Below are 14,510 nucleotides of genomic sequence, written 5' to 3'. Positions count from 1 at the left end.
CTGTGTGGACACTAATTCAATGCCATATTATTTTTCAAAGAACTCTTTAACAAGAGGGTTGTGTCTCATCAACTAATCACCTATACACGACCTCGTTCATCACCTGCACAAACCTCTTATGTAATGGCTGCCACTAGCGCAATGCAAATTGAATGTTGTTCAACTGCAATTATCGAGCCTATTTCGTTTGCTGGCCCGTGTTAACCTCACTCAATTCAATGATAACTTCTTTCCCTCTACTTTACCATCCGCCGGGTCACGACGTCGCTTTTTACCAATGGTGTTTTTGGTTATTACATGTCCGCGGTTTAAATTGACAGTACGCATCAGTTACCCGATTTAACGACACCCTCTGTGTAATAGTTTCACACTTTTTTTAGTTTTATTTTCAAGAGTTTTTATTTTAGGTTTTTACCTGTTTGGTGTTCGCTTGAAGGTGATAAGTTGTGGTAGTGTTGAGCAAGTGTATTTTTTGTGAAATATTATTAGAATTTTATTTCAAAAATATATTTTTTTCGAATTTATATTATTTAGGTATACTACAGGGTGAGTTTTTTAAATAAGTGCAAATATTTTGAGGGCTGGTAGATCTTGATAAAATAAATATATTTTCTCTTTACCGTTTTTCAAATAAGTTCAAAATAACCGGGATATTTACTTTGAAAATTTCAAAAAATTGATTTTTTGCTTAAATTTTGAAAACCACTCTATCTTTTCTGGGTTTTCTCGCTTGTAAGTTTAATCTACTACCTATGTTGCCATATTATGAAGATATTATGTTTTTTTAACTAAAAATTAAAAAAAAACGAAATATACTATCCTAAAAATATTTGCACTTATTTAAGACTCACCCTGTATAGTTAAGGTGCTTTAAGAGAAAAATCTTAAACAAAACTGCAATAATACCCCAACACTTTTTTATTACAAGCTTTATTCATCTTGCAATTTTCGTATACAGCATGTCCCCGGATTGTCTTTACAAGTGGAAAAATTTATTTATTATTGACATTTAGAGGAAAAGGTATTCTTCATAAAAATTTTTGCTTGCTCTAAAATGGTTAATCGCGTTTATACTTTTCGAAATCTCCATACCGTTTTAGAGAAAATTAAAAAAAATATATGGTTGAATTTTTTTCTAAATAAGTATCATTTTTAGTCGTAATAAAACAATATACTATTTTATCTAAAATGAACTTAACCTTCCTGATATTATGTCATGAAATATATCTTCTCTATTATTATACTTATTCACGCATCCATTATTGTATAATTATATTGCAAAATTAATAATAAACACTTTCACTCTTTTAGAAGAAAGTGTCGGTAAGCAAATCATTCAAATCTCCTTGAATTTGATAACTTAGTTGTGGAAAAATGGGGTTCTGATTTCATATTAAGAAAAATATTTGATTTATTTCGACATTAATCTAAAATCAGGGCTAAAATGTTGTTTCGTAAAAGAAAACTTAAACAATTTTGCAGGTTGCGTGAAGGTTACCATCTCGTTCTATGTTATACTTTCTCTTTTTTTGAATCAAAAATAATGTTTATTTTATACGCGGCGTTTGCGATAAATATGCGTTTCAATTTATAATTTAATTTATTTTTATATAATTATATAGACTTTTAATGATTTTTTTTAAAATGGGACGAAAAAATTATTATTAAATTCTGATATACCTATGTTTTCAACGACAAAGCACCACACGGTATAACTTTTTTACATTTGATTTAAATACCTATACCTCCATCAGAGTTGGTTTGGAAATAAAGATTTCCAATACCCCTATTTCTTTTACCATTTTTGTGTTCCTTATAAAATTCTCAAAAAATAATGCAGTTTATCTAGAATTTTATAAGATACACAAAAATGGTAAATGGGGGTGCTATTTAAAATTTTAGGAGTAGGTGTCCTGGGGGTCAAGGGATTGAAAGTAACACGACAACAAATGCCTCAAAAATTGTCCCGCTTGATATGTAAATCGACGTGTTGCGCCAAATTTTCATACTATCATCGGTAGAGGCAATATTAAATACTGTTCGTTTTCAAATTGTCGCCCTGTATGTAAAATTATATGGAGAAAATGTCATCGATCCTCATTTAACAAGCTAACTTGACACTAATTTTTTCTATCATACAAAAAACAAGAATGTATAATAGGCATTTAAAAATATTAAAATAGTTAATATAAGATCTACATATTTTAATAATCACGTTGTTATTTTAATGAAACAACTTAATATAACTGGTCGTAAAAGATTTTATGAGATAATAATCTGGTTTTATATTGTCTTCGTTTGACACGGGACTTAAATTTAAGAACTGAAAAGTAGTTTGGGTTATATTTTATAAAATATTGCATGGGGGTCAAGAAATATGTATGTATATCACAATACAATGATTACAGGTAGTAAATTTAGTACAAGTGCACGCGCAGAAAAGAGCGGGATTTAGGTAGATGTTTATTTTTGTATTCGATACTTTTTACTGCATAATAAACAAGGGTGTTCCCTATAGAGCTCTATAAGCATTTTTACCTGCTGCTGATACCACGACATGTTTTAATTTGAAGCACAAATTACAGTCAGTAAAAGCCTCATAATCGAACATAGAGCAAACATAAACAATTAACTTAACAAACAAATGTAACATAACCTTACAAAATCAGAGAATTGAAATTATGCATTGCGCATGTTCGGCTAATTCCATACAAGAATTTAGAACATGTTCTATTTTATTGCATGCAATTTGACTAAAAATGCGCGCGCAACAAATTGTATACAATTTAGGCTGGAATATTGTCCCGTGTTAAACGGTCCTTATAAAGAAGGTGAATGTTAAATAAGTGCAAATATTTTCAGGGTTTGTAGATCTCGATAAAAGAACCATATTTTCTCTTTACCGTTTTTCAAATAAGTCCAAAATAACCGAGATATTTAATTTTGAAAATTTAAAAATAATGATTTTTTTGCTTAAATTTTAAGAACCACCGGATCTTTTCTGGGTTTGGTTCTTGTAAATTTAATCTACTACCTATGTTGCCATATTATCAAGAAATTTTCAAAAACTTTTCAAAAAGTTCCAAATCTTCAAAAAATTTTTTTCCGAAAAAAACTCATTGTTGAGTTTCTAGGGTCTACCCTAAAAATATTTGCACTAATTTAAGATTCACCCTGTATTACTTACAATACCGTATAATTGAAAAAAAAAACGGCGTCTAGTTGGCTTTGAAATGGGGATCGTTGCCATTCCCTTATAATTTTAAGGTCTGTATTCCCTGATGCGTTTTTTTTCGATTTTGTGGTGTTTTGTTAATCAAAAATAATAAAATGTTGTGGATTTGTTTTGGTAATATTAATATTAAAAAATCATAGTAATTTCATAATATTAGAGATGAACTAAACCGCCAAAGATTTGATAAATTTATTTATTTTCATAAAGCAAACTGGCTGCACCTATGTATATAAGATTTACTGTTTTTTTCTGTTATTTTTAGATAAAAAGATATGATCTAATAGTTTAAACATTAAAGTATGCATACACGTTATTTTCCAATCCTACAGGAAGGCAATTGAATTTATATTTATGAGCTATTTTTGTTATTCGCGACTGTTTTTGGCGTGATTAAATGGATTTACTTTTACTTTTTGCCAATATACAGGGTGGTCCGAACTGTATTCCGGAAACTTCGGCAGTATATTCTGCAAATAAAAATAAGTAAAAAAGTTCGTATAAATGCATGTCCTAAATTGCTTAGTTTCAGAGATACAGGGTGTAGAAGTTTCATTTTTATTTCGATTTTTTCTAAATAATTTCTTAAATAACGTCAATATTTGGATGAAAATTGGTGTCTGGTGGTTTTTTGACATGAGAAATTTGATTTTAATGTTAAAATGGCTCCTATTTGTAGGGGGCGCTACCTACATGTGTTTTAACTGTTTTGAAGAGTAATAACTTTTTGTCGGTACCTGTATAAAACTACTGAGTGAAAAAATATACATTTCCGTGATTTTCTACGTAAAAAATGTCTTTTGGAAAAATTGCTACGAGCAACCGTTCTCAAGATATTTACAATGGAAATAGTCAATACATGTCATTATTGAATAAAAATAACATGTTGAGTAGATAGTTATTTGACTGAAATGAGAAATTTGGGAACTTTTTTATTTTTTTAAACTAATCATAAATTTTTCTTCGAAAAAATTATGATAAAACAGTTTCTGTTGAACTTTTGGCAAAAAACATTGCAAATTTACGATTTTAGTAGTAACTAATTAGTCAACATGTTTAATTTATGTCAGTGATGAGATGACAGGTATTGGTAATTTTGATTCTAAATATCTCGAGAACCATTACTCATAGCGATTTTTATCAAGAGACCTTTTTTACGTAAAAAAACATCGTAAAAGCATTTTTAACTAGTTAGTTTTATACAGGTACCGACGAAAAGTTATTACCCTTCAAACCAGTTAAAAAATACATAGTATCCTCTACAAATAGGAGCTATACTGACATCGAAATCAAATTTCTCATGTCAAAAGACTCCCAGACACCAATTTTCATTCAAATATTGACGTTACTTCAGAAATTATTTGGAAAAAATCGAAATAAAAATGAAACTTCTACACCCTGTATCTCCGTTTAAAAGTAAGCCATTTTAGGACATACATTTATACGAACTTTTTTTACTTATTTTTATCTGCAGAATAGGTTGCCAAAGTTTCCGGATTACAATTCGGACTACTCTGTATATATAGTTTAAACATACGTTGCAAATAATACAGTGATGCTACATTTTTTTAAATACTGAATTTGTCAAAAAAACCAAACGATTCAAACTGTCATGTGTTAGTCTTAATGAAAAACCTGAAATTTGTATTGCTTTTTATTATTTTTAGATAATGCACTATGATCTAATGGTCTAAACATTAAACGATACAAGGCTTTACACATTTTTAGTATTATTTTAAATATAACGTAGATACAAATTCTAACGAATGTTTTAATTTAAACATATTTTAGGTGTATAGTTTCTGTTGTATCTTCTTTAAACGGAAGGAAGTCGCAACCAGTTTGTTTATTTTAAATAACACGAGCTATAGGTATATTTTATGCTTTTTAAAATTGATATGAAATTCTAAATATATATTCTGTCATAATCTATGAATGACAGTTGCAGAGCAGAATAATTTTTTTTCCAAACGTCACAAAAGTATTAATTTTTGCGACCGTGATTGACAATATAAAAACGCCATTTTAACGCCTAGGCTAAAAATAAAGCACTTTTTACGCCTAAGCATAAAAGTACGAAAATATATTATTAAACTGACATAAAGCGTCAAATTCAAGAAACGTAACTATAGTTTCTCGACATATAATATTACTTACAAGGTATTACCTTTATATCGCTTTATATATTAGTTGGAAAAATAGCATGTTCTATACGGAGTAAAAATGTCTTTTTTCCATAGCAACTGTAAAATTGCTTTATATGTATCAAAAATAGTAGCTAAAATAGTACTTTAACCGCAAGGGTAGATTAAATGATACTTTAACAGCGATGATAGGTTAAAAACTTTATTTCTTCTCGCACGTTTTTTAATTGCTTCCATTTTTGAATATTTTTGTATTCCTTTTCATAAGTTATTCGGGATGTTAATGGAAGTAGTTTGGATATGGCGTTTGTCGCCTCAGCCTGAATATCTGTTGGTAATTTACTTATTTCGTTTTGAGCCATTCCTGGCTCCAATTCAATCAGCAATCGACACGAAAGAGAAATATTGAAAAATATTGACTCAAAACTGACAACTAAAGAGACAGCTTTATTTATTTGTCAAATTACATAGAAACCAACGCCAACCCAGCACAATATTTTTCCTACTGGTAATAAATTCCTTGAAATAATAATTTCTGAATATTTTTTAAAACATGTAACACGCTATGGAAAAAAATATTGTTTTATACACGACGATAAAATGGCATTATCGTCTCCCGAAATTAATTCACTCGCTATTTCATCGCTTGTGAATTACTTAATCTTTTCGGTCCACGATAAAATACCATTTTATCGTCTTGTATAAAAAATAACTATTTGTGTCTCGCCTGTAATGTACTGCCTCGCCACAAAGAGTATCTAAGGTTTTGCACTATACTTAAATTTTTAAACAGTAATTGATTAAATTATTTTACAGTGTGCTGATAAAAATTTGGTAAAGTACATTCAAAAATAAGGCCACACCTAAATGTAACAATTTTCGAAATATTTCTCTATTCTTTTTTCTCATTACTACAATGTTATATCCTACAGGTTTATATGTAATTAACATATTACATTTTACAATGGACAGTCTCAAAAAAAACTATATAATTATAACTTAATCGGACTAGAATAATTATTATTGTCGACAATTGATACTTATCCCTGAATTTTTTTGGACACACTGGTCGTTATGGCTACAATTAGGTATCTATTAATTACTCATATACGTCTATAGGAAAAATATTTAGCATACAATACTTGATTATCGATTTTTGTTTGATTATAATAATAATAAATTTCAACGTCCCATTTTTTAAAAACAAAAATTTATGACCCTAAAATAAACCAAAAAATAATAAACTGACATTTTTCTATTGATTGTTAAATTCCTCCTACAAAAGGTGAACTATCCAAATATTTATTTTATTAATCTATTTCAAGTTAATTTTTTTATTGCCATTTTCTCAGAAAATAAACCAATACTATACAGGGTGAGTCTTAAATAAGTGCAAATATTTTCAAGGCTGGTAGATCTCGATAAAAGACACATATTTTCTCTTTGTCGTTTTTCAAATAAGTCCAAAATAAGCGAGTTATTCAAATTCAAGTTTCTTAAAAATATGATTTATTTTTAAAAAAGTTTGAGAGCCACCGGATTGTTTCTGTATTTGCATTCCTTTCAGTGCCGTAACCATAGAGTAACGCTCTAACAGGCAGTTCTAAAAAGTTTTCTAAAATATACAGGAAAATGGCACGATTTTCAACATCATTTTTTTGCGAAAAGACCCTCATAGAAGTGTTCCTAGGGACTCACCCTGTATATATGCAGACAAAATATTAGTTAAATAAATGCCAAAATGGGTGTGTGTGTTTCTAACGTTTCTGCATTAAGAACCAAGTCGATTTATAAGCAATTTGTAGGCAATTCAGTCGACTAAAAATGTCGTTAAAGTAAGCTTAGGCTCAGGGCCAAATCGGCCATTTTCTATAGGCGTCTCGTTGCAAAATAATTTTGAATTAAATCGAAGGAAAATTTAATATTCAGGTCAAATCTGCTGCGTGTGTCTATGGGAAACATATACAGTGAACGTTTCGAATGTTTTGTACCTACCTGGGTGACTAACATAACGCCACTATTTGATTTTCTCTTTAGTTTAGTAGTCTAGTCTATCTATAGTTAATAACAAATATGATTTTTTTTCTCATTGGTCTGATTTTGCTTTGTTTCGTAATCAAAATAATTTAAAGGATCTTTTGCTAAAGCTTTAAAATTTTAATAGCAAATAAAATTATAATATTTAAAATTTAGTTTAAATAAACAAACATTTTGTTAAGCAATAAATAAATGTTAATAGTATAAAAATCTGTGGGATCTGAAGAATATATCGATAATCTTTCGAAACGTCTATTAAGGCTAGATTAAGAAACGACTAAATATTTCCATGGCTTTAATTATTGCGATTTGCATAGAATATACGGAAAACAAGGTTAATTTTTAACATATTATAAAAGGACAACAGAGTAGATATTTATGAATTTTAATTTAAAAAATATTTTGTTCGTGAATTTGAAAATGACGATAATTTAATATAATAACATCCTGTAGGGTAATAGTTAAAGAAAACGCAAAGTAGATTAAGTTCTTAAAAAGCGCAAGATTCTATTTTTTCCATAGCAACTGTTAAAATTGCCAAGGCTTATATCTATCAAAATAGTAGATAAAATAGTACTTTAACCGCAAGGGCAGATTAAATGATACTTTAACAGCGAGGATAGCTAAAAACGTTATTTCTTCTCGCACGTTTTTTAATTGCTTCCATTTTTGAAAAATTGTATATTCCTTTTCATAAGTTATTCGGGATTCAAATGGAAGTAGTTTGGATATGGCGTTTGTCGCCTGAGCCTGAATATCTGTTGGTAATTTACTTATTTCGTTTTAAGCCATTTCTAGCTCCAATTTAATCAGCAATCCACATGAAAAAGAATTAAAAAATATTGACTCAAAACTGACAACTAAAGGGACAGTTGACAGTTTTATTTATTTGTCAAATTACATAGAAACCAACGCCAATCCAGCGCAATATTTTTTCTACTCGTAATAAATTCCTTGAAATAATAATTTCTGAATATTTTTTAAAACGTAACTCGCTATGGAAAAAAAAATATTGCTTTATACACAACGATAAAATTGCATTATCGTCTCCCGAAATTAATTCACTTGCGATTTCATCGCTCGTGAATTAATCTTTATCGTCTTGTATAAAAAATAACTATTACTATGGTCGATAACATCAATCGTGATAATTACTATGGTCGATAACATCAATCGTGATTTCAATAAATATGGGATAGAGTGAATTTCAAACACTGATGGTATTTAAAAAATACTTTAGATACTACGATCAATGCGTGTGGTATTATAGTTCATATCAAATAAACTTTTAATCACGTGATTAAGCTTGACCGGCACAGAGTTGCCTATCTTCAATTTTTTTTAATCAAAATATTTTAGGAAAGAAACATAAATTAATTATTAATATACAGGGTCCGGCAATAGTGCGTTGGGCATCTGTAGCTCCTAAAATAAAAAAAACTTAGGAATTTTGTTTAAGTGCAAACCTAAAGTATGTATGAGGATGTATTTCCGGAAAATATTTTAACTTCTATAGGGTGGCTCAAAAAAGTGTGAGTGGATCTGGATGATTTTTTTTAAATGGAACACCCTGTATATTATTGCATTTTTGGCTTCCTTTCAGATCACTTTGTGAGTTAAAACAAATAAATCAAAAATATATATTTTTCAACCCTTCTTAAAAAAATATTAAAAATACAAGAACTGTTCTGAAATCAAAACTATATTAGATATTTACTTTAGATGGTCTGTTCTTACTTTGCTATAAATATGGCAATCGTAGATCATACAGGATGTTCAATATTTTACGCCAAACTTTCTAAAATATAAAATAATTTTTCTTTGTCTTTTTAAATGGAACACCCTGTATATTATTTTTTCAATAGATGGAGAATTAAAAAATGAACATTTTTTGCATTTAGAGAATTTCAAAATTTTTAACGGTTTCGCAGATATTCCCGGTTTTGTATTTCATATGGCATTTTCCACAGTAAATTTTTATCAAAGCCATCCAATGAATTTTCTGTCGTATTTTACCATTGAATGCGCCATATGAAATAATACTGCGTGTATCCGGAAAACTATTAAAAATTTTGAAATACTTTAAATACAAAAAATGTTCATTTTTTAATTCTCCATCAAATAAAAAAATAATATACAGGGTGTTCCATTTAAAAAAACGAAGAAAAATGATTTTATATTTTTGAAAGTTTGGCGTAAAATATTGAACATCCTGTATGATCTACGATTGCCATATTTATAGCAAAGTAAGAACAGACCATCTACAGTAAATATCTAATATAGTTTTGATTTCAGAACAGTTCTTGTATTTTTAATATTTTTTTTAAGAAAGGTTGAAAAATATATATTTTTGATTTATTTTTTAATATCTCTGAAACTATAGAAATAGATTACTCATATCGTAGAATTATGTAAAGTGATCTGAAAGGAAGTCAAAAATGCAATAATATACAGGGTGTTCCATTTAAAAAAATCATCCAGATCCACTCATACATTTTTGAGCCAACGCTCTCGCGGCTGCGGCTATACTGCTTCTCGAGCAGTACAGTCGCGGCGATCGTAGTCGCTCGCGGCTGACGCGCACGACATCCGCTCGGAAGGAACCGGGCACGTTTAAAAGCATGTTAGGAGTGCGTTGCGGCTGACGCAGTGCGACAGCCGCTTGCGACGGCCGCGTGGAAGGGACCATACCTTTAGTCGCGCTACGCAAGCCAAATTGGTTCCATTTGAAACTGTACAAACCAGTGCAGCGGCTGGAGACGCAGCTGCTAGCCGCCGCAGCCAGCCGCGGCACCAAAATCGCACCTTACCAGCTCTTAACGGACATAAAGGGCCATTACTACCGCTTTCCTGTTCAAAATATTCTAATACGACGAGTTTTTTTATGGCTATTAAGTTATCTCGTACACTTCTAACATTGCTAGTAAAAAAATTTAAGCTTAAAATATCACAACATAATTTATTTAAACCAAAAACTCGTAATACAAAACTAGTAAGTGTGAAAACGAATGACAATGTCAGGAATTAAATAAATAAACGTGACAATTTGACAGTTTTTATAGCAGAGCTACAACCTAAATCCTCAGCGGGAAATTTAAATTCCAGTTAGTCAGCCGACCGGGCATGGTTGGCAACAATGTATTTAATAATCGCGCCTTCGATTACGTAACTAAAAGTTTAATTGGTATAAAATATAGATTAAATTATTGAAAAGTGCAAGGTTCTATTTTTCTTGTGAGCGATAACATCCGTGATTGCAATCAAAATAATATTTCAAGCATTTGGCGTTTAAGAAATACTTTAGATACTACGATCAATGCGTGTGGTATTATTTTTATGTTATTTAACTGTAGAAAAAATAACTTTTATGACTGTGTTCTTGAGTATGCATGTTTTCTTGCATTGGCACGAAGTGAGACGTGATATGAATTATGAATGAATATATGAAAGTTTTGTCAGGAGTGTGAATGATAGCTATTGTAACGACTATTGTTTTACTATTGTTGATTTATTTAATTGCATTCTTTTATTAAAGCCATCATGTTTTTGTTGCAGATTTTTCGTTACCTAATCTAGTCAATATGAAGTGGTTAGTAAGTTCCGCATGTGTTTTTTGTGTGCTATTTTTCACAGTTTACGCTGCACCAGCTTCCACAAGTCTCCAGGTTGGTATTGAAAAAATATTTTATTTAATACTCTGAATTGTGTTCTATATTTGTATAAGTTTATTTTTTTTTCTATACAGGGTGAGTTTTCTACGATGTTCTCTATGGGTATCTCGGAAACTACTGGAGATAGAGAGTCGGTTAAATGGGGAAAGAATTGCAGTTTTGTGGGGTCATAAATATGGCGTTTTTCAGATTTTTAAAAAAGTTCGTGGCTTACTAAATATTTCGAAAAAAACAAATTTCGGCTATTTTAAAAAATATTCCTAATTCCATTATAATCTATTTTAGATAAAAAGTTTTCAGATAAAAGTTGTAGATAATCACATGCTTAATGAGTTTGTGCTCTCTGTTTTTTTTTCTAAAACCTCTCATTTTTGACATATGACACAAACTTATGTTTTTTTTTAAATGGAAACCATAGTTTCCATGACTTCATAAAAAGCCCCATTTTTTAAGCTTTTCATATTATAGCTTATATCGGTGAAAAGTTTAAAAAATGTCGCTTTTTATAAAGCCATGGCCAACTATGGTTTCCAATTAAAAAAACATAAGTTGGTGTCATATGTCAAAAATTACAGGCTTTAGAAAAAAGCGGAGAACACAATCTCATTAAGAATGTGATTATCTATAACTTTTATCTGAAAACTGTTTGTCTAAAATGTATTAAAATGGAATTAGGCTTCATTTTTAAAATGGCCAAAATTTGTTTTTTTTTCGAAATATCTAGTAAGCCATGAACTTTTTCAAAAATCTGCACGGCGCATATTTATGACCCCACAAAACTGCAATTCTTTCCCCATTTAACCGACTCTCTATCTCCAGTAGTTTCCGAGATACCCATAGAGAACATCGTAGGAAACTCACCCTGTATAATTTATATTATCTTATTAATATCCAAACATATAAAAACAAACATATATTGATTTTATAAAATACAGGGTGATCCATTGTTCAGAAAAAACTTTATATCGAATATTCTATTTGCAAAGATTTTTACTACATTCTTGAGTATAACATACAGAGAGAAACTTCGGTAGAATCAGCTAATGAAGTTCGGTTCACCAATTATTTTTTGACACCCTGTATTAATAAATTAATTATTATACAGGGTGAGTTTTAAATAAGTGTAAATATTTTCAGGGCTGGTAAATCTCGATCAAAGAAACCTATTTTTTTCTTTACCGGTTTTAAAATAAGTCTAAAATAACCAAGTTATTTTATTTGAAACATTTCCAAGAAAATGTTTTGTAAAATGTAAATTTTAAAAACCACTGGATCTTTTCTGGGTTTTCTTTCTTGTAACTTTAATCTACTATCTATGTTGCCATATTTTCAAGAAATTGTGTTTTTTAACTAAAAACTAAAAAAATTTTAAATTTTCAAAAAAAATTCGAGAAAAAAAACTCTGTGGTGTCAAAATATACTACCCCTAAAATATTTGCACTTATTTAAGACTCACCCTGTATATTTTTCTATAATGTTAATGTAATGATGCTAGGTGGTATATTTCATTATATTTTTTTTAAACTGTACGACTGAAATTATAGAATTGCATCAGGTAATTGTTAAATTATAGTTATGATGTCAAAGAAACCTACAAGGTTAAAGAAAGTAGGTGAAAGTAAACATTTTTTTTGTTATGTACTAGATGCCCCATCATTTTGTTATATAATTTTACTTAAAACTAATGAAATTTTACCTAATTGTATTATATTATTTATTATTTACCTAGAAATCATTGAAACTTTAATGAATAAGTATAATCCTATACAGTATGTCCCCGGATTGCCTTTACAAGAGGAAGCATTTTTTATTATTGATATTTTGAGAAAAATGAATTCTTTATAAAACATTTCTCTTGTTCAAAAATGGTTAATCATGTTTAACTTTTTCAAATCTCCATATCGTTTTAGAGAAAATTTAAAAATACATGAAAATACCGGGTGCGTCTCAAAAGTGGCTCACCCCTATAACTTTTTTATTTTTTTGGTCAAAAAAACGAGATTTGGTATGTTATATGACATAAATTAGGATTGATTGGCTTATTCAATTGTTTTCGGTTTCACCGGAAATGACTACAACTTTTGATTTTTAAATAGCACTCGCGGTATTTTTTTACTTTATTCGATAGAAAATGTCACTCTGAATAGAATGACATATCATATGTCAACTTTTGACCTTCTCGCATATGGTTTATTTGAAATTATAACTTGCGGTTCGTAACAAAAATTTGACTTGAAGTGTGTGGTATCAAATTATTCGTAAAAAAATGCTTTTCCCAAATAGGCTAATGAGCCACCCTTGTTCCATTTAAAAAAAAATTGAGATATGATTAAAAATACGATTTGATCATTTTCTAACTGGCCAAGACAAGACACTAAAAACATTAGATGATCAAATCTATTTTTCCAAGGCTCCTTGATAAAGAATTAGTGTTTTTACCATATCCATGGCACTCTAGATTGAATTTTAAAATTCAATTTTTTATTAAACGAGAATGTCAAAAGTTGACATATTATGATATATGTCATTCTATTCAGAATGTCATTTTCTATCGAATAAAATAAAAAAATACCGAGGGTGCCATTTAAAATTCAAAAGTTGTAGTCATTTCCGGTGAAACAGGAAGTGACCAAAAACAATTAAATACACCAATCAACAGGGGCGCAACTAGACATATACTTTTAGGGGGGCTCAAGTCTTTTGGGGGGGCTTAGATCACTATAAGATTATATTGATGTAAGGTTAAAACCATTTTTTTACGACACGCACTGGTCATCTGGGGGCTTAGATCATGGGTTGGCCCCCCTAGTTGCGCCTCTGCCAATCAAACTTAATTTATGCCATATACTAACACACCAAGTCTCGTTTTTTTATCTGAAAAAATAAAAAAGTTATAGGGGTGAGCCACTTTTGAGACGCACCCGGTATAGTTGATATTTAATCAAGCCCTAAAAATCAAAAGCCGTTTCTATGCTAATACCATTCCGATTTTATTCTTTGATAGATTATTATTGACATAATTTTAATTAACGTCATATTTTTTGCTGTTTTAAAATGTTAAAGAAGCATAAAATTTGTTTAGTTAGGTTAGGAAAATGTTAGGATTTGGCAAATAAGAAATTTCTATGAAAAGAAAAAATATTTCTTTTCCTCTAAATGTCAATTTAAAAAAAAATTCTCTTGTAAAAATTATCCGGGGGCATACTGTATAGTACACGAATGGTGCACTCTCAGAGAAATAATATTAATAGATAAGTAAACCTTAAAAATCCATACTGTACATATTTTTCTTGTATGATATATAAACCATAGTGACATATAACAGCATGTCGAATGCATGTCCTAAGCTGATTCCTATGACATCAGTTTAACTTGAACGCCGAAAGGGTGCGTTAACCTATCCTTTCTACAGCGTTTTCTTTGAAA

At 29.7% G+C, this 14,510-nt stretch overlaps 1 protein-coding gene across 1 annotated transcript in view; it reads left to right on the top strand.

Annotated features, from left to right (window-relative positions):
- The first annotated feature begins 424 nt into the window (after positions 1–424).
- Positions 425–14,510, top strand: part of LOC115890992 (putative lysozyme-like protein) — a 49,411-nt gene continuing 35,325 nt past the window's right edge. The window contains exons 1-2 of the mRNA XM_030911377.1: positions 425–449; positions 10,969–11,078. Coding sequence (XP_030767237.1) covers positions 10,995–11,078 — 84 coding nt within the window. The 5' untranslated portion in view covers positions 425–449; positions 10,969–10,994. The remainder of the gene's footprint in view (positions 450–10,968; positions 11,079–14,510) is intronic.

The sequence above is a fragment of the Sitophilus oryzae genome, unplaced genomic scaffold, assembly GCF_002938485.1.
Source record: "Sitophilus oryzae breed Bouriz unplaced genomic scaffold, Soryzae_2.0 scaffold_942_pilon_pilon, whole genome shotgun sequence".
Taxonomy (NCBI): domain Eukaryota; kingdom Metazoa; phylum Arthropoda; class Insecta; order Coleoptera; family Curculionidae; genus Sitophilus; species Sitophilus oryzae.
The sequence above is the reverse complement of the archived record's forward strand: the minus strand, read 5'-3'. Positions and strand labels throughout refer to the sequence as shown.